General features: G+C 43.0%; 1 protein-coding gene across 3 annotated transcripts in view; it reads left to right on the top strand.

The window, feature by feature from the left end:
* Window positions 1–18,137, top strand: part of ECT2L (epithelial cell transforming 2 like) — a 445,514-nt gene that overhangs the window by 229,922 nt on the left and 197,455 nt on the right. For all 3 annotated transcript variants that reach the window (XM_085612467.1, XM_085612469.1, XM_085612468.1), the window contains one exon: window positions 4,996–5,109. In XM_085612467.1, coding sequence (XP_085468593.1) covers window positions 4,996–5,109 — 114 coding nt within the window. The remainder of the gene's footprint in view (window positions 1–4,995; window positions 5,110–18,137) is intronic.

Raw genomic sequence — 18,137 nt, forward strand, 5'->3', positions numbered from 1 at the left:
TGCGACCTCGTTAGATTTTTTTCTCCATCGAGTTCAGGTGAGTCTATGTGAACTCCAGTTCAACAGCACGTAGTTTTCTCACCTTGCCTTCGGATTGGTTCCTCATTGGTGTTGAAAACAATCACGCTTACTTGTTGGTCTCCACTGTCACGTAATCTTCAATTCCGTTGCGATCTACCACCTCTTGGAATACCATCACTTTGAGGATTTCCCCATGATGGAAAGGACTCCACTTTGGTTTGCCCTACTTGCCATGCCAAGTATCCGAGGACAGACTTCTACGAAGTCTACAATTCGTTTTTGTCCCCTGAATACAGTTAAGCGTCTCGCATTATAGAACAAAAAGACCCTTCGAAATGAAGAGCTTGCCACATCGCTCCAACATCCATGGTGCGCAGAAGGGAGATAAAAGACACCCCAGACCTATTCGGGGGGGAGAGAGAGGAGCTGGATGTAAATAGTTGGACGCTCTAGCTGCAGAAGTCGAGGAAGCCTTTAAGCCAGAAAGCTTGGACTCCGAGGCAGACGTCGAAGCAGAAGAGCCTCCGCCGGCCTAGTGGCCGCCGAAGACCACAGTGAGTACTACTACCTCCTCAACTCACCAAATGAGGCACCATCCTCTACTTTCCAGGCTACTTCTGAGGCATCATGTGCACCACTGCCTTCTGGCCATGGTCGACACTGCTATTCCGAGCTGGACCCGACACCTGCACCACACTCTGCGCCAAAGTCCTCCTCAAAGCCTCAAGCTTTGACATCACCCACCGCTTCGGCGCTGGATTCGAAGATGCACTCTAGGCCACCCTCCGACTCGAAACTGGTGGTCCCGAAGTATTCTGAGCCCAGGCACGAGGCCCTAAAACATTCAGAGCCGAGGGACACTGGCCCAAAGTGATCGAAGCTGAGGCACACCGCCCAAAGTATTCAGAGCTGAAGGACACCAAACCAAAGAATTCGGAATCGAGGCATTCATAGCCGAGATCGACCTCAGCGTTGTCTGGACATCGCACCTCTTTGGCCCCATCCAGACCAACACCTGTTCTTCGTCCTCTGTCACTTCTGAGGATTTTGATAAAATCCTTAAGCAGCTACAAAAACTCCTTGATGTGAAGCAGCAACGGATCCATATCCAGCAGTCGGACACTGGCAAAGGCTTATCAATTTACAAATGGCTCGGTTCTGTACGAGGGAGTCGACTTTTGAGGAAGCCCTCAGTCCTCCTGTGGCACCAAGTACCAAGAATTCTAAGAAACACGACAGGGCCACCTCTCCACTTCCTCCTCCTCGTACTTCTCCTTCACTTCCTCCTCCCCACCCACACGAGTGAGGTACCATTTTTATTGGGAGACCGGGGGGAAAGCTGGGTGGGAGAAAATTTGTGTCAGCCGGTTATCCCACAACTTTTTCATTCAGAAATGTGAGAAAAATTTGTTTTTTTTCAGCAAAATTTGACGTTTACAGGGGATTCTGGGTAGGAAGCCTTTTGGGGGTACATGCAAGTCACACCTCCCTGGACTCCCCTGGGTATCTAGTTTTCAGAAATGTGTGGGTTTGGTATGTTTCCCCCGATGGCCGCCGAGCGCGGGACCAAAAACGCTTTTGCCCCCTTGCAAAACCAGGACGTTTTCTGATAGATGGGGGCATCTGTGTTTTTGGTCCCGGGGTCTGCAGCCATCTAGGGAAACCTACCAGACACACAATTTTGAAAACTAGAAACCCGGGAGAGTCCAGGGAGGTGTGACTTGCGTGTATCCCCAAAGGTTCCCTGCCCAGAATCCCCTGCAAACCTCGAATTTACTGAAAAAATCCAACTTTTCTCAAATTTCTTTGTGCAATGTTGTGGGATCACTGGGCTGACACAACTTTCCTCCCACCCAGCATTCCTCCTGGTCTCCCGATAAAAATGGTACCTCACTCATGTGGGTGGGCCAAGTACTCGCGACAGGCGAGTGCCCAAAACGTATTGTGGAGACATCAAAATTACCTTCCCAAAACGATCTGGGTTTGCAATGGGGGTTCACATGAGTTTTTGGTCCCGGGCTTGGCGAGCATCTAGGGAAACCTACCAAACCCACACATTTCTGAACACTTGAGACCTGGGGATAGTCCAGGGAGGTATGGTTTGCGTGAATCCCCAACGTTTCCCTACCCAGAATCCCCCGCAAACCTCAAATTTTGCTTAAAAAATCATATTTGTCTCACATTTTTGTGTGGGAAAGTTATAGAATCACAGGACTGACTCAAATTTCCTACCACCCAGTGTTCCCCCAGGTCTCCCGATAAAAATAGTACCTCACTCATGTGGGTGGGTCAAGTACCCGTGACAGGCAAGGGCCCTAAACATATTGTGGAGACTTCAAAATTACCTATCATAAAATGACCGGCTTTTGCAGGGGGCACCTGGGTTTTTGGCCCCAGGCTCAGCGGCCATCTAGGGAAGCCTACCAAACCCGCACATTTCTGAAAACAAGACACCCTGGGGAGTCCAGTGAAGTATGGCTTGCGTGGATTGCCCAACGTTTCCCTACCCAGAATCCCCTGCAAACCTCAAATTTAGCTGAAATAAATCACTTTTTCCACACATTTCTGTGTGGGATCACCATGCCGGCTCAAATTTTCTAAATTTGATTTTTTTTCAGCTAAATTTGAGGTTTGCAGGGGATTCTGGGTAGGGAAACATTGAGGGATTCACGCAAGCCATACTTCACTGGACTCCCCAGGGTGTCTAGTTTTCAGATATATGTGGGTTTGGTACATTTCCCTAGATGGCCGCTGAGCCCGGGGCCAAAAACCCAGGTGTCCCCCCTTGCAAAACCAGGTTGTTTTGTGATAGGTAATTTTGATGTCTCCACAATAAGTTTTGGGCCCTTGCCTGTCATGGGTACTTGACCCACCCACGTGGGTGAGGTACCATTTTTATCGGGAAACTTTGGAGAATGCGGGGTGGGTGAAAGTTTGTGGACCAACGCAGATTCCAGAACATTCCATCACAAAAAAGTGAGGGAGATGTGTTTTTCTGACAAAGTTTGAGGTTTGCAAGGGATTCTGGGTAACAGAACCTGGTGAGAGCCAGACAAGTCACCCCATCCTGGATTCCCCTGGGTCTCTAGTTTTAAAAAATGTATAGATTTGCTAGGTTTCCCTGGGTGCCGGCAGAGCTAGGGTTCAAAATCTACAGCTAGGCACTTCGCAAAAAAAGGGTCAATTTTCATTGTAAAAATGTGGTGTGTCCACGTTGCGTTTTGGGAAGTTTCCTGTCACAGGCACTAGGCCTACTCACACAAGTGAGGTACCATTTTTATTGGAAGGCTTTGCGGAATGCGCGGTGATTGGAATTTTGTGAATCCACATAGATTCCAGAACTTTGCATCACAGAAATGTGAGGAAAATGTTTTTTTGTTTTTTTACAAAGATGAGGTATGCAAGGGATTCTGAGTAACAGAACCCGATGAGAGCCAGATAAGTCACCCCATCCTGGATTTCCCTGGGTGTCTAATTTTCAAAAATGTAAAGGTTTGCTAGGTTTCCCTAGGTGCCGGCAGAGCTAGGGTTCGAAATATATAGCTAGGCACTTTGCAAAAAATGGGTCAGTTTTCACAGTAAAAACGTGGGATGTCCACTTGCGTTTTGGGCCATTTCCTTTCGTAGGCACTAGACCTACCCACACAAATGAGGTACCATTTTGATCGGGAGACTTAGGGAAACACCGGATTGTAGAGCAACTGTTATTACCTATTGACTTTTGATGCATTTCTGCCTTCCAAATGTAAGACAATGTGTAAAAAAGAAGTCACTTTGAAAAATGTCCTATAATTCACATGCTAGTATGGGTACCCACAATTTCGGAGATGTGCAAATAGCTACTGTTTCTAAACTCTATATTTTGTTCTCATTTCAGAAATACATAGGTGTTTTTCATGAAGATTTTTCACTATTTATATTTTCCCAAATGAATTGCTATATACCCGGTACACAATAAAAAACCATTGCAAGGTGCTGCTCAGTTATTGGTTCTGGGTTCCTCAGGTTCTTGGTGAACTTACAAGTCCTATATATCCCCACAACCAGAAGGGACCAGTGGATATAACGGTATATTGTTTACAAATCTGTCATACTTAGAAGAAGTTACAGGTGAAAACATTGCCACAAATGTCTGTTGTTTTCAACTCCTTTTCAATTTTTCCAATTTCAACTGAAAGCACAAACAATAGCAAAAATAAAATCCCAAAACGGTGTAAAAAATGTTGGTTTTCTGACAAAAGTCTGTCAGTCCCTGGAATCTGGAAAGAAGGTGATTTCAGCACCATAAACCCTTTTTTGATACGATTTTCAGGGAAAAAACAGACGCTTTCATCTGCAGCACTTTTTTCCCATTTGTCCCCCCCAAAAAATGTAGCTGTTTACTAGTTTCTGGGTCCCCTCCAGGGGAATCAACAAACCCTGTGTACCTTTAAAATCCCCATGATGTTGGAAGAATAGGGCGCAAATTAGTTGTGGATACCTTATGTGGTCAAAAAGTTACAGGGGCCTAAGCACGAACACCCCCAAATAGCCCAAAAATGCTTAGCACGGGGGTGGGGGGAGGGAGACCGAGCAGCGAAGGGGTTAAAAGACTAGTATTTCTCCACATATGTACCTCTTGTTATATATGCCGTCTCTCTGGGCTCTGCTTTGGTACCGATTCTGTGTATGTCTTAGGTAAAAAAAAAAATTGGTTTATCTAAAGTCTGCTGTTTCTTATAGGATCTGTAATCTAGGACCTACACTTGAAATGATCACATCATTACTCTCATTTGGTGTGTTTTTATATTTGATACACCTACAGTTTGCTGTTTCTTATAGAAGCTGTATTTCAGGGCCTTAGTAAGATTTCTATTTTCACTTAATGTATTGCTGTATTTCAATGTACAGGCCTATTTTCATCATTAGACTTGATGTTAAATTATTTTCAAACAATTATAAATCAATAATGTTGTGTTTGTTACATTTTCATAGCAAAATCCATTGGAATTCCTAGCCCTTTTTCTACTAAGCAAATGCACTAAGAACAAAGAATTTAAAAAACACATTTTCTTGACTGATTGTGACTCAGAGGAAACATTGTTGCAGGTAAGAGTGGTAGATTTCCATGCTCTATCCAACTGTTCCTCCTTTTATCTCAGACTCAGATGTGCTGGCTGCAATAATTTTGTGTAAACATATCTCTGTAGTCTTTTGTACTTCATTTTCTTAATTCGTAGAGCGTGAGACTTCCTTCCTTAGTTTCATAATGGGATAATTTGGGACATGTGTCGGTTTTTCTCATTTATGGGAAAAGATTTGAATGGTATTTTTTAGTTTTTTATGTATATATTTTTATTTTGGATTCTTACAGGATGTTGGGCAATACAGCAGAAAGAGTCATACAAAATACAAAGACTGCAAAGTATCTTAATACATACACTCCCTTAAAATTATTATTAAAAGCGCGAACAGTGCAGTTTTCAAACTGCAAAGTGCTAGGCAGAAAGTGCAGATATATTTCAGTATGGCATTCAAGGCAAAATCCAACATATTCAATTGCACCCGAAAGCAACTGCAATTTTAAATAGATATAATTCCTAAAGCATAATATCTAAAGTGCCAAATATCCAATTTCTAAAGTACCAAATGCTAAACAGAAAGAGCACATATATTCCACACTACAATTCTGATGTTCCCCTCCTACTTCTGGACAAGAAAGAATGGAGCAGAGTACTTATACATTTTAAATGAGCTCCTTCGTTTCCCCACTCGCTTTGCATAGACCAGCTCCCGAGAGTATACATTATTAAATGTCTCTAACTACATTTGCTGTCTAGGTGGTTCAGCAGATTTCCAAAGTGCTGTAATTGTTGACCTTGCCAGTAACATTGCAATGAACCACCAGCAGCAAGCTGGAGACGAAGTGATGCCCACATACCTAGAGCAGCCAAGTAGCACGGCATTCACATCTACTGGGTACGATTTCCCCAGGGAATCTCACAGACACCTTGGAGCACCTTCCCAGAAAGTTTTCACGCTGTTACATTTCCAGATAATATCAATCCAACTGCCAGGTTCCAAGCATCTAGGACATTAGTCAGGTATACTTATATTCCACTTATGTAGCAATACAACAGTATAATATATCATCCTTTGAGCATACAATTGCATTCTCTGAAAATTAAAACCCACATCGAGGGTTAGAGCGAAGAACAGATGCTTCCAGCCATTGCCCCTGAGTTAAATTGACCTTGTTCTCTTGTGACCACTTAGCTTGTATTGATCTAAACTGAACCTGGAGATTAAGTACTCCTGAATTCAGCACTTTACCCATTATCTCTGTTTTGTATAGGCACGCATAACTTGAAAAAGTGGGCAGACTACATCCTGAGTTGTTTCAATTTGGAAAGGTTGGTATTTCCTCAAAATAGAGACAATCTGAAGATATACCAAGATATTCTGCAGAAGATTCTAAAGTTAAATTGTTCCTCTTTTGAAATGCATCTCATTTGACAATGGAAATAACCTAGCATCATCGATTATTTTACCTCATTTGAGTGCATAAAAGATTAATGTTTGTTTTTATGGCAATTTGGAGCCAGGAATCTCTCTTCTAGTGATCTGCATTCTTAGTTTACATTAATAATGTCCACATTTCCATGATAGGCGAGTATCTCTGGGAGTATTAGCTTAAACGTCTTATTGTTGAAGGTACCCAACATTAATTGTCTATTTTGTATTATTTTATCTTCCAGAGACTTACATTCTAGTTGAAAGCTTATAAATATATATTAGTTACATTAAAACATTTCCTGACCATGGACTGTATCTATCTTAATGAACTGCCCATTTCTTCCACAGTTTTTTCAAATTCATCCCATCCATACCTACCAATATCACAACCCCAGAATATTTTGGCATTTGACATTCATTCCATTCCAGGCAAGGTACAAACTCTTGTGTTTAATAACCTGTTCCATTTAAATTTATGTCACTCAGATACTTCCAGGGTCCTCCATGTTTACATCTATGTGCAGCTAAAACTTTAGCCACGAATCAGCAGGTAGATACTGCACCCATTTTATTTACTTGACCAAACTCTTAAAATCTAGTTGTACCTTCCAACCAGCAAAACTTTGATCTTGTGAAATTACAAACCCCAATACTCGCATAAGTCAAGAGAGGCTCAATTAGGGATATCCAAGACCCCTTTTTTTTATTTTACGAGAGCCTGCACATTTTATTCAACAATTATATAACCTAGTCAGTCAGTAGTGAGCATAATCTATGCAGTATATATCAAGTAATGATCCCTTATCATGTTGGCATCCCTTCCTTGTTACAGTATGCAGTATCTGACACTGATGTTTCTGCTTGTTCTCTGTGATAAGTTTGTCTTACCTTTCCATTTTATTGTTCTTCTTAAGGATTTTTTCCCTCCCCATATTTGATTCTGAATTACATTTACATCATTCAGGCCTAGCCTTATACTTCATTGATAACTCTGCCTTTGATAACTATTATACATGGTAACGTATATTCTTCCTTTACCAGAACTGTACTTCCACATGATGTAATAAGTCATTGAATACTATTTAGAAACTGGTTTCCTTTGAAAGTGGCATGAGCACAGCGTCACCTCCTGTTCTTTGAATACATATTTTGCTGGAAATGTTAAAGTTAGGGCCCACTGTACCTGAAAGGGAACAAAATGCTGCCTATTCTTGGTAATTGATTGTTGCAGAGAACTTTTTATTCAATGATGGTCACTCTTGTAGCTCCACAGGTGGTTCCGGGTCATTCTGGTTCTAAGCTTGTAATAGTTTCCCTTTTAGCACATATAGAACAAAGAAAAATGTAACTCTTCATGAACATGCCTGGTCAAAACCAAACGTTCGAGGGAACAGAGATTACCTTTACATTTCTTTTCTGTTGTTTTGAAGAATATCTGATATCAATAGTTTAGGATTACATTTATTTTGGTTGCATCATCTTGGTTGTATCAGTTAAATTCCAAAGAAGGTCTAGCGTTTTACCTGCACAGATTCGGAGCTCTATGGTAAAACCTACAAATAATACCGAAATGTTGATTAGGGAGATGTAATGCCTCCATGTAAATATTAATTAGAAACAAAATTAAATGAAAGTAAGATTTAAAATGCGCACTAATACCCAAGGGTGTCTAGGCATGGAGATACTGCAGAATTGGCTAACCAGAGAGCGGATGTGGGATAAGAGCGTTTGGGCTAGTTGTTATAGAGCCACGTTTTTAAGAGTTTGCGGAATGCCAGAAGATTGCTTTCTTCTTAAGTGTGAGTGGAAGAGAGTTCCACAGGCTATCAGTGCTTTGCCACAAAACCTCTCTTCCCCCCCCCCAAGAGGCAGTTTTTGCCCTAGGAGTTACCAGATTGAAAGAGGCCATTGACCGCAACTGCCTCTCTGGGATATACCATCTAAAATTCAGTGAGAAGTTATCAGGGCCAAGCCCATGTAGCGCCTTAAAGGCAATACGGAGGGATTTGAATTCGATTTGTCTCTTAACTGGTAACCAGTGCAAAGATGGAAGGGTGTGGGACACAGACTTATGTTTTGGAATAGCAAGCAGCAGGTGGGCTGCTGCAGTTGGAGGACCTGCAGTTTAAGATACCGTGATTGTATATTGAGAATGAGCCCATTACAGTAATCGATCTTAGACAGGATGAGTGCCGCGACCACAGCTTTCTGGCGCACTGGTGGAATGAAAGATAATATTTACCTGAGGGTTTTAATCATAAAGAAGCAGGAGGTGGTGATCGTATTGATTTGTCCTCCAAAGGACAGATTGGAGTCAAAATAGATTCCTACGTTTTTCACCTTTTTGACTGGCTCAGGGATTTCTCCCAATTCCTGTGGTCACCAACTTGGTGTCCAGAAGGAGTTATCTCATCCGAAGAGAAGCACCTCTGTTTTACCTGAATTCAGCTTCAGGCAGTTATGGAACATCCAACTATCTACTTTGTGCATACAGTCTTGGAATCTTGACACGGTGTTCATAGGATCCCCTGCAAAGGATGCCACGATTTGCATGTCATTGGCGTGTGATACTGTCTTAAAGTGAGCAAAGTGGAGATACAGAAAGGTTAAAATGGTCAGACTCGGCGAGGAGCCCAGTGGCACCCCTCAGGGAAAAGAGAGCAGCGGGGACTTGAAGCCCCCAAGCTCCACCAGTTGCTCTCTATCCTTGAGAAAAGACTTCAGTACGTCCAGCGCCCTAACCCTAATGCCCAGGGAAAATGACGGTGGTGGAATAGCAATCATTTACAAAGAACATCTAACTTATCGCATCCTGGACAGCCCCCTTCTAGATTGCGAAAACGCCCAATTCACCATTGAACTTTCCCCCTCTAGATCTTTCTCCGGCATCCTCCTATACCGCCCCCCGGGAGCACAGGGACAATTCTGCAGCTCGCTACTGGAAACTGCACTTTCCTTGGCTAGTACCTCATCCAACTTTAACCTTCTTGAAGACTTTAATTTGCACTTTGACAACTCACTGGACAAAGTAGCTGACGAATTAACACTCGACCTTGCAGCCTTCCAACTCCACCTTAAGATCCATCAAGCCACACACATCAAAGGCCATCTCATAGACCCTATTTTTTCAAACATAACAGAGCTTAAAGGGATGGAACCTATCCCCGTCTCCTGGTCAGACCACTTCTTAGTACCTTTCATCTGGCACCCACTCACTGAGGGCCCCCAGACGCCAACCGCACGCACCCTAGAATGCTCCTGGCCCAAACTGAACATAAAGGACTGGTCGCGTGAACTAGAACTAACCAAACCCACATATGATCCTGACCCCACAGTAGCAAATAAGAAATTCTCCTCATGGGTCGAGAGCGCACTGGACAAAGTACTGCCCAGAAGAATCCTATTTAAAAAAAGGGGGTCGAACAAATCCCCCTGGTTCACTCCAGAACTCCGCAAACTAAAACAACAATGCAAGAGATTAGAAAGAGCATGGAGGAAAGACTTTGCCAGTCATAAAAAAAATGAATATAGATCATCCATTACATCCTACAAAACGGCTCTAAAAACAACACAGGCTGCCTTCTATGAAGAAAAAATGTGATCCTCCTCTAACTCTTCCAGGGAAACATTTCGTATAGTTAAAAAAACTCCTGAAAGTTCCCGACCCATCCCCAACTCCTGACCCCTCCGGCCATCGATGCGAGGAATTAGCAGAATTCTTCTCCACCAAAATTCAAAATATCCTAAAGCACCTCCCACCCAACAACAATGATCACTACCTAGAGCCCCACATACCTGAACCTCAGAACAACGCTTATTGCCTAGACTCATTCACCCCTCTCACAGAGGAACTATTCTCCCCCTTATTAGAATCGATCAAGAGCGGTTCCCCGCTCGACCCAGCACCGCGTAACACCCTGAAGTCAGCTGCACCTACCATTAATTCCCCCATCATCAACCTAATCAATGCCTCCCTAACAAGGGGCACCGCCCCCTGGACTGGAAGATGGCCATGGCAAAGGCCCTACTAAAAAAAAACCATCTAGATCCAACTGAGATGGGCAACTACCGTCCCATCTCCCTACTACCGGGAATCAGTAAGGTGGCAGAAAAATTCATCCACTGCCAACTCTCTGCCTACCTCGAGTTCGGTGGTCTACTCCACTCTTCCCAAACGGGTTTCCGCCCCGGTCAGGGCACTGAAACCGCACTAATTGCAGTTGTGGAGGAGGCGAGAAAGACTCGGGAGGATCTGCAGCCGTTATCCTACTGGATCTAAGCGCAGCCTTCGACACGGTGAACCACTCCATCCTGGTACACCGTCTCAATAAAGCAGGAGTGACAGGCACGGCCTTATCCTGGTTGAAATCGTTCCTGGAAAAGAGATCCTTCCAGGTATTCGAAGGAAACACTCGATCTCAACCCATTCCGCTTCATTGTGGGGTCCCTCAGGGCTCTTCCCTTAGCCCCACACTCTTTAATGCGTATATGTCCCCACTGGAGGATATAGTAGCCCCCTTTGGAATTAAACTGGTTACCTATGCAGATGACACCCAACTAATTGTGACTTTGAATCAGGCAGAGCAACTTTCGGTGGACTTGTGCTCCTGCCTCAAAGAAGTTACTAGCTGGATGAACAGATCACACCTTAAACTTAACAGTGAAAAAACAGAGCTCTTACTGCTGGGCAACCAGTCAAACGTCACCCCCAAATCAATGTGGCTGACTTCCATGGGACCAGCGCCTACCCCAAAAAAAGAGATAAAAAGCCTGGGCATCTGGCTTGACCAGGACCTCACTTTCCAATCCCAAGCAAGGAAAACTGCTGGGGTATGCTACGGTCTGCTTCGGACTGCGTGAAAAATTCTCCCCCTCCTACCCTGCTACTCAAAAAAGCTCCTTATTCAGGGGCTTATTCTCTCCAGACTGGACTACGGCAATGCCCTCTATCTGGGCGCCCCCAAAACAGTCATCTCTAAGCTTCAGGTAGTCCAGAATTCGGCGGTAAGACTTCTCACAGGCACTAAAAATCGGTGCTCAGATAAGCCTGCGTTAAAATCACTTCATTGGCTCCCGATTCAGGAAAGAGTCAACTTTAAAGCCCTCTGTATCACTCATAAAATCTTCCAGGGCAAGGCCCCCCCTATTCTAAGAAACCTGATCAAACCATACAAAGCCAATAGAAAGTTACGCTCCGATGGCCTTCATTTGGCTGACACTCCAAGAATTAAGAAAACCCGGACAGGGGGCCGCCTCTTTTCCTACAACGCTTCCAAGCTCTGGAATTCTCTACCTCTGACCATCCGCAGAGAAACCAACCTCCTTACATTCCGCAAACATCTGAAAACCTGGCTTTTCCCGTAACTCCACCTGCTCTCTAGCCACCTCGCAGCGCTGGGATGCCTCCGGGTAGCCATGCGCTATATAAATATCATTCTATTTCCATTTCCATTCCATAAGAATGTCATGGTTGACCGTGTTGAAGGCCGACGATAGGTCCAGCAGGATCAAGGCCGACTTCCCGCCTTCTCTTATTTCCTCTGACACATTGATCAAGGCCAACTCTGTGCTATGTAGACTCCTAAAGCCATATTGAGAGCTATCCAGAAGGTTATTCTCAATAATAAACTGGGTCAGCTCTATATTCATGGCCTCTCCACGATCTTGGCCAGCAGAGGCAAGCGGGAGATTGGCCTAAAGCTGTTCGGGTCTTTAGTGTCCAGATTTGCTTTTTTCAGCAGCTGGAGAATAGACGCCCTCTTAGATTGTAGAGGAAAGTATCCCTCATAGAACATAGAATTGAAAATATCTTTGAGATAGTAATTAGGGAGATGTAAAGGCCTAATTTATTTGTAATGAATTAGTTGAAAAGTAAACACATCATTGGAGGATTGTGAATGCATGGATACACCAAACCATCATGGTGAGGTGACCAAACACGATGATCTGAGATGGATACAGTCTTACGCATGGTCTGACTTCCTCTATCATCACAAAGCCAAATAGCTTCATGTTGGATTTGGTAGGTAGGTACAGTTTGCTTTGAAAATATTATGGGACCTTGGGATTATAGAGGAACTGAATATACACAAAATAATTTTAAATGCTTTAGGTATTATGCTGGCCAGGAAAGATTTCACAGAGAAATTAGGTAATGCTTTGATCCCAAATATCGAGGGTTAAACTGGTGTAGTGGAGAAGTCTATATATGAAGCAAGAGGATGGCCCAAGAAATGGACAAGGTCTGGGATGCCTTGGCAATAGAAATATGTTTTGCTTACACCATGATTGTGATGTTTAACAACAAAAGTGCACATTATTTCATATTTTAATGTTGTTCTGTATTTCCAAAAGTGAAAATCTTAACAAATCATGTTTTGAAAAGAAACAAAATCCATCAAGCAATTATTTTTAAATATCTGCCCCATCATATAGCCTGGGGTTCCATGTCAATTGTAACCAGTGAAATGAGTTAAATAATGTCTACTGATCAAGCCAATACCAAAACACAACTCTACCTCTAATATACCATTAATATAAAAGCAGAATGTAGATTGCTAGATTACCAAGTCTAGATGCATAAACCTGCAGGCTTTAAACACAGTTACCATGGAGATCATCTTACTGGGTCTGGAGGGCTTCCTACCTGCATCAATTATAAACCAGTCTGCCAAACGAGTATTTGGACGAATAGCACATAAAAGTCCTGAGCAATATAAGCCAAATGTGAAGCATTGCCGGACGTGTATAACGTTTAATCTGTTTGAAATGGTGGGGCCAACATATATTTAAGAAATTGTATCTTTATAGGTTTGTATTGTCCAAAATGAGATTAATAGCAATGAAGACCAAAGTAATAGAATGCACAATAGTGCTATTTGTTAACCGCAGACTGGTAAGAATTATACACGAAAAGCTGTCGTCTGGATCCTTTGCTTACCGCCAAAGAAATGTAATCACTACCTACTGCCTGCATTCTCCTGGCGTGTTTTGGAAACTGACATATTAAAGTCGAAATAAATATAAAATAGGTGGGAGGCTGAACATCTTGATTGTAATGTATCCAGTCACAAAACGTGAGGCATTTAATAATGTTCTCAACGCAATTGTTAGTTTCTGCAGAAGCGCTTCCAAAATCAACGTCCATTTCTTCTACTACTTTGCAGAACGTTTTATTGTCAGGTAATCCACAGCTGACCACATTTAGGGTGATTTTATTTTTTCTGGCTTAATGGCAGGCACCTGGGCTTTTTCTTGGTAAGGTACGTAACCAGAATAATGTGCAAATCTCTGTGCAAGGTGGACATCTATGCTTTTAAAAGCATCTTGACCAGCACAGGAAATTGTTCTGTCATCTGCTAGGAAAGTAAAATGATATAAAACTCTACTTGCTATTTAAAGGAAAATTGAGGATTTTAATTGTTTAGATACCTTTTGGGTAAAGATTGAAAGTTCTCTTTAACAGTTTCAAGCCGTTATTTTCCCTGTACTGCCACGTCTTCAGATTAGCAGTGGCCTCTCCTTTGTCACCCCACCACACTTCAGAGGATTTAAAATACTTTCGCGAAACTTTGTCGGTCTCACAATCCCAGCTTTGGATGCACCGCATTGGCATGCTGATCTCCTTTAAGGCCCTCTGATGTACACATTGTTCCCTCCACGGAATCCAACACATATTGCAACAGTGGAAATGGAATGCTACCATCCCAGGTGGATCTCTACTCCAAGAGTCATTTTAGCTTTGAGGCTCATTGTTTCTCCGAGGATCATATTTCTTATTATAATCAGCCATGCTTTGGAACTTGCCATCTGCATGCATTTGGGTAAACGAGAAGCAACTTTCCACACTGGATCTACATTTGGCTTTTTTTCCTTCCTCCTGCTCTGACCAGTCAGGTAATCTGTTGGGTAGTAATATACAATTGGCTCTCCCAACAAATCAGCAATCTGTCATTGGGCCTATATAAATGCTTGCTGCTCCCCTACCTAAAATACCTTTTGATGGCAGATAGCAGGAATGGAGGCAATGAAAGATTCTCCCCAACATGATTGGATTGTGCCACGGGACATTACACTTGGTACCCTTATTGGACAGAAGCATCTCTCCTTCCTCACGGGAAGTCCAAACCTCTATTCTAGGACCTAATCTCTTTGGGACACTTGTTCCCAAATCTGGTTGGAGTACATGCAGAGAATATCTTTGGCTCTTATACTTGACAGAAAGTGCTTCCCATATAGGACATTCTTGTCATGTGCATCTCAACCCCTTACTCAAGCTCTGACTTGCAATGGCTGTGACAAGTTAATACTACCAAGAACACACAAGTGACACCTGTACACATGCCAGTGACAATAATGCTATTCGATTGCTCACATGTAAGCCCGTCTTCCCTGTTTTTTCCTTCCCATTAACACAAAGATTATTTCCTCATAATGGTTTTTGCCGCACAGCTGGGTCTTAAAGTTTTGATGGTTTTTCCAGGATCTGCTCTTTCTACTGACAGTCTGTGCTTCCGTGATCTTTATTTGATTTAAATTTATATCTGCCTGATGTTTCTCTGCACTTTGAATTTTTCTTCGTGGGTCAAGAGAAAATACATTGGAAAACCCAATATTGTTCATGAGACACCTAGATTTGTAGCTGTATTGGTCAAAAACAAAAGACAAGTTCTATCGTAGCAAATTTGTTAATTTACAAATACTTTAAAATGTCCTGTATAAATAGTTGCAAATTGTGACTCTGTTTTCTCAAACTTTGTACACGTTTTGAGATCATCTCTCCAGTCGTCTTTAAGCCTGCTTTTGACAAAGCCCAGGGGCTTAACAAAGCCAGAGTGGGCTCTAAGAAAGTATATAGAGCCCCTCCACATCCAGGTAAAGTTTAAGTTTTAAGGTGAAAATGAGAGGTGACTAAAGATCCCCTCACCACTTCCTCCCTGCCACGCAGGGGGGTGTGGTGGGGGATGTAGTGGCCTACAATTGGTGTATGATCTTTTTCCTTGATTGCCCTTGCAGGAATTCCCAAGTTATTCCAAATGGAAGTAAGGTCATGAAAGGCTGGATTTCGATGAGAGATGTAAGATTCCTGTCCAAATTAAGCAGTAATGCGCAGTCGATGGAAAAAGCTATTTGAATTGCACAGGGTGTGGGAACTAGTAACAAAAACCTTCCAAGTGAAATCGTTTTAAACATTATAAAAGCATCATAGTCAGTTTTGAAACTTGAGTTAATCATCTGTCTTAAAAAAAAAAAAAAGAGCAACAGTCTGATGTAACTTCTCCATTTCTGTAAGTGCCCAACCTCCCGAGGATGTGGCGTAGTGGCCAGAGCTGCTGACCATGGAGCTGGGGGACCACGTTCGAATCTCTGCTTTGGCTCAACATCCTGTGACAAATCACTTAATTACCCTGTTCCTACAAAAAAGGAATGTATCCTTGCATAATGTAACGGCGCTCATGCAAAGCTCTCCAATACCTTTGGGTCGAGTTTGCACTATGTAAAACTGCAAAACAAAAAAACTTTGCTTGTGCTGTTTCCTTGAAACATGGCAAAATTGGCTTGCACCCAAGTGCCACATTTATTTTACTAATAAGTCTCAGTAAAGTGGTACTACATGTACCCAGGGCTTGTAAATAGAATACTACTAGTAGACCAGCAGCACTTGCTCTGCCACCCTCTTAAGTATCCCTTTAAAACACATGTCAGGCTAGCCACTGCAGCCTGTGTTCAGTTTTAAACTGCCAAATGGACCTGGCAAAATAAACATTTTGCCAGGCCTAAACCTCCCTTTTTAATACAAATAAGTCACCCCTAGGGTAGGCCTAAATAGCCCATATGGCAGGGTGTAGTGTATTCAGAAAGTTGGACATATATCTTTTCAAGTTATATATGTCCTGGTAGTGAAAATGTACCAGATTCGTTTCTTTCTACTGTGAGGCATACCTCTCTCTTTTTTTTGTTTATTAGGTTTTTTCTTTTTTTCTTTCCAGTATGCATTACAAATGAAAATGCATACAATAAGCAAAGCACAATATAATACTTATATATGCGCCACACATTTGGCAGCAGGTACCAACAAGAGGTAGGAGGCCTAGGTCACAGAGAGAGCAAAAATAGTCTACGTATCAGTCCTCAGTGGATGTCAGAATGCCAACATGCTCAGCCAAGAAGCAGATAAGTAAGTAACAAAAGGAGAATGATTGGTAACCAACACCATATGGTGGTACGACTGTCAACAGAAAAAAATCAATACAGATTCATTTATAGAAGACCATACATGACAGCAAACAAGGTCAAAACAACAACTAAGTGGACTACACTTGTGCTGACTCTGCCCTCTCCCATCCTGAATGTCGCAAAAAGCTCAGAAATCAGGACCCCGTCACTGTGTGCACAAATATATTAGCCTCTCATGATATGTCTGCAAGGATATTCTGACAGACAGTGGCAGATTATAAAGTACCGGCAGGGATGGTGAAGAAGCGATCTGTGCCCCCCTAAGACGATGTTGTAAGATTGGTCGTATCGGTGTGCATATCCATCTGTTGCGCAGTCAGAATGGTATTCCTTTAGGTAGAGAGGGGGTATTTGCATAAGCCAGGATTGTCTTCTCGGTGCAGGGCGACACTTTCAGCTTGCGCCCATGTGAGCAGTGAGCGTGACCATGTCATCAGTGGTAGTGGTTCAGACGACTTCTAATGTCGAGTGATAAGGCATTTTGCCACTATGAAACCCAGACCTTGGAAACGAGAATTAGCTTTGTGGTTTTTATGTCTACCGTAGAGGCCAATCATACATACCTCCCATGTGTGCAGGTACTGACGCCCAGTACCGGACGACAAATGGGATGTAACACCTGACCAATAACTGCTCAAGCGTGGACAAGGCCATAGCATATGATGCATGTCAGCATTAGTTTGTTGGCATCTGGGACTAGTGGTATTGACTCTATTAAAATAGCGATTAATTTTGTCTTGAGAGAGGTATGCTCTGTGCAGGATATAAAACTGAATGAGACTAAAGCAGGAGTTTTGTGGTATATGTACAGGGCATTCCAACAAGTATGCCCATTCCCTATCCATGAATGGGCGTTTTAAATCGACTTCCCAGCGCTGACGTAAAGTGCTGAGTGGTGGAGCGGGATGCCTCCACAAAGCATCAGCAAACCAACAAACTAAGGACCTGCCAGTCCCTATTATGGGGAGATTTGCATCACAAGATGGGTCGGATGTTCAGAGGTCATGTCTCCTCACTTACTACCCAAGGATGTGATCACAGAATTATATAACAGAAATTGACCGGTGGGCAGACCATCCTCTACTACCAGTGTCTCTCTTGGGAATAGAACGCCATCTCGATAAAGCTCTCCCAGGGTGTGTATACCAGTGGCATGCCGTGCATTCAATTCTGACGATGCAGGGGGGGTTGTGGTGTAAAAACCATTGCCAATGCTGGTGTGTAAGTGATTATGGAACAGGTGAGAAGGAGACTCCAGCAGTAACATCGATATGCTACCCCCAGCAATAAGGAGTCTGGTGTAGGCCTTTGTACTTGGGTGAAACAGGTGTAGGACACATGGTAAGCCCCATGCATGTCAAGTTGTCGCCGTATCTGCTAAGTTC

Source organism: Triturus cristatus, chromosome 6 (genome assembly GCF_964204655.1).
Source record: "Triturus cristatus chromosome 6, aTriCri1.1, whole genome shotgun sequence".
Taxonomy (NCBI): Eukaryota; Metazoa; Chordata; class Amphibia; order Caudata; family Salamandridae; genus Triturus; species Triturus cristatus.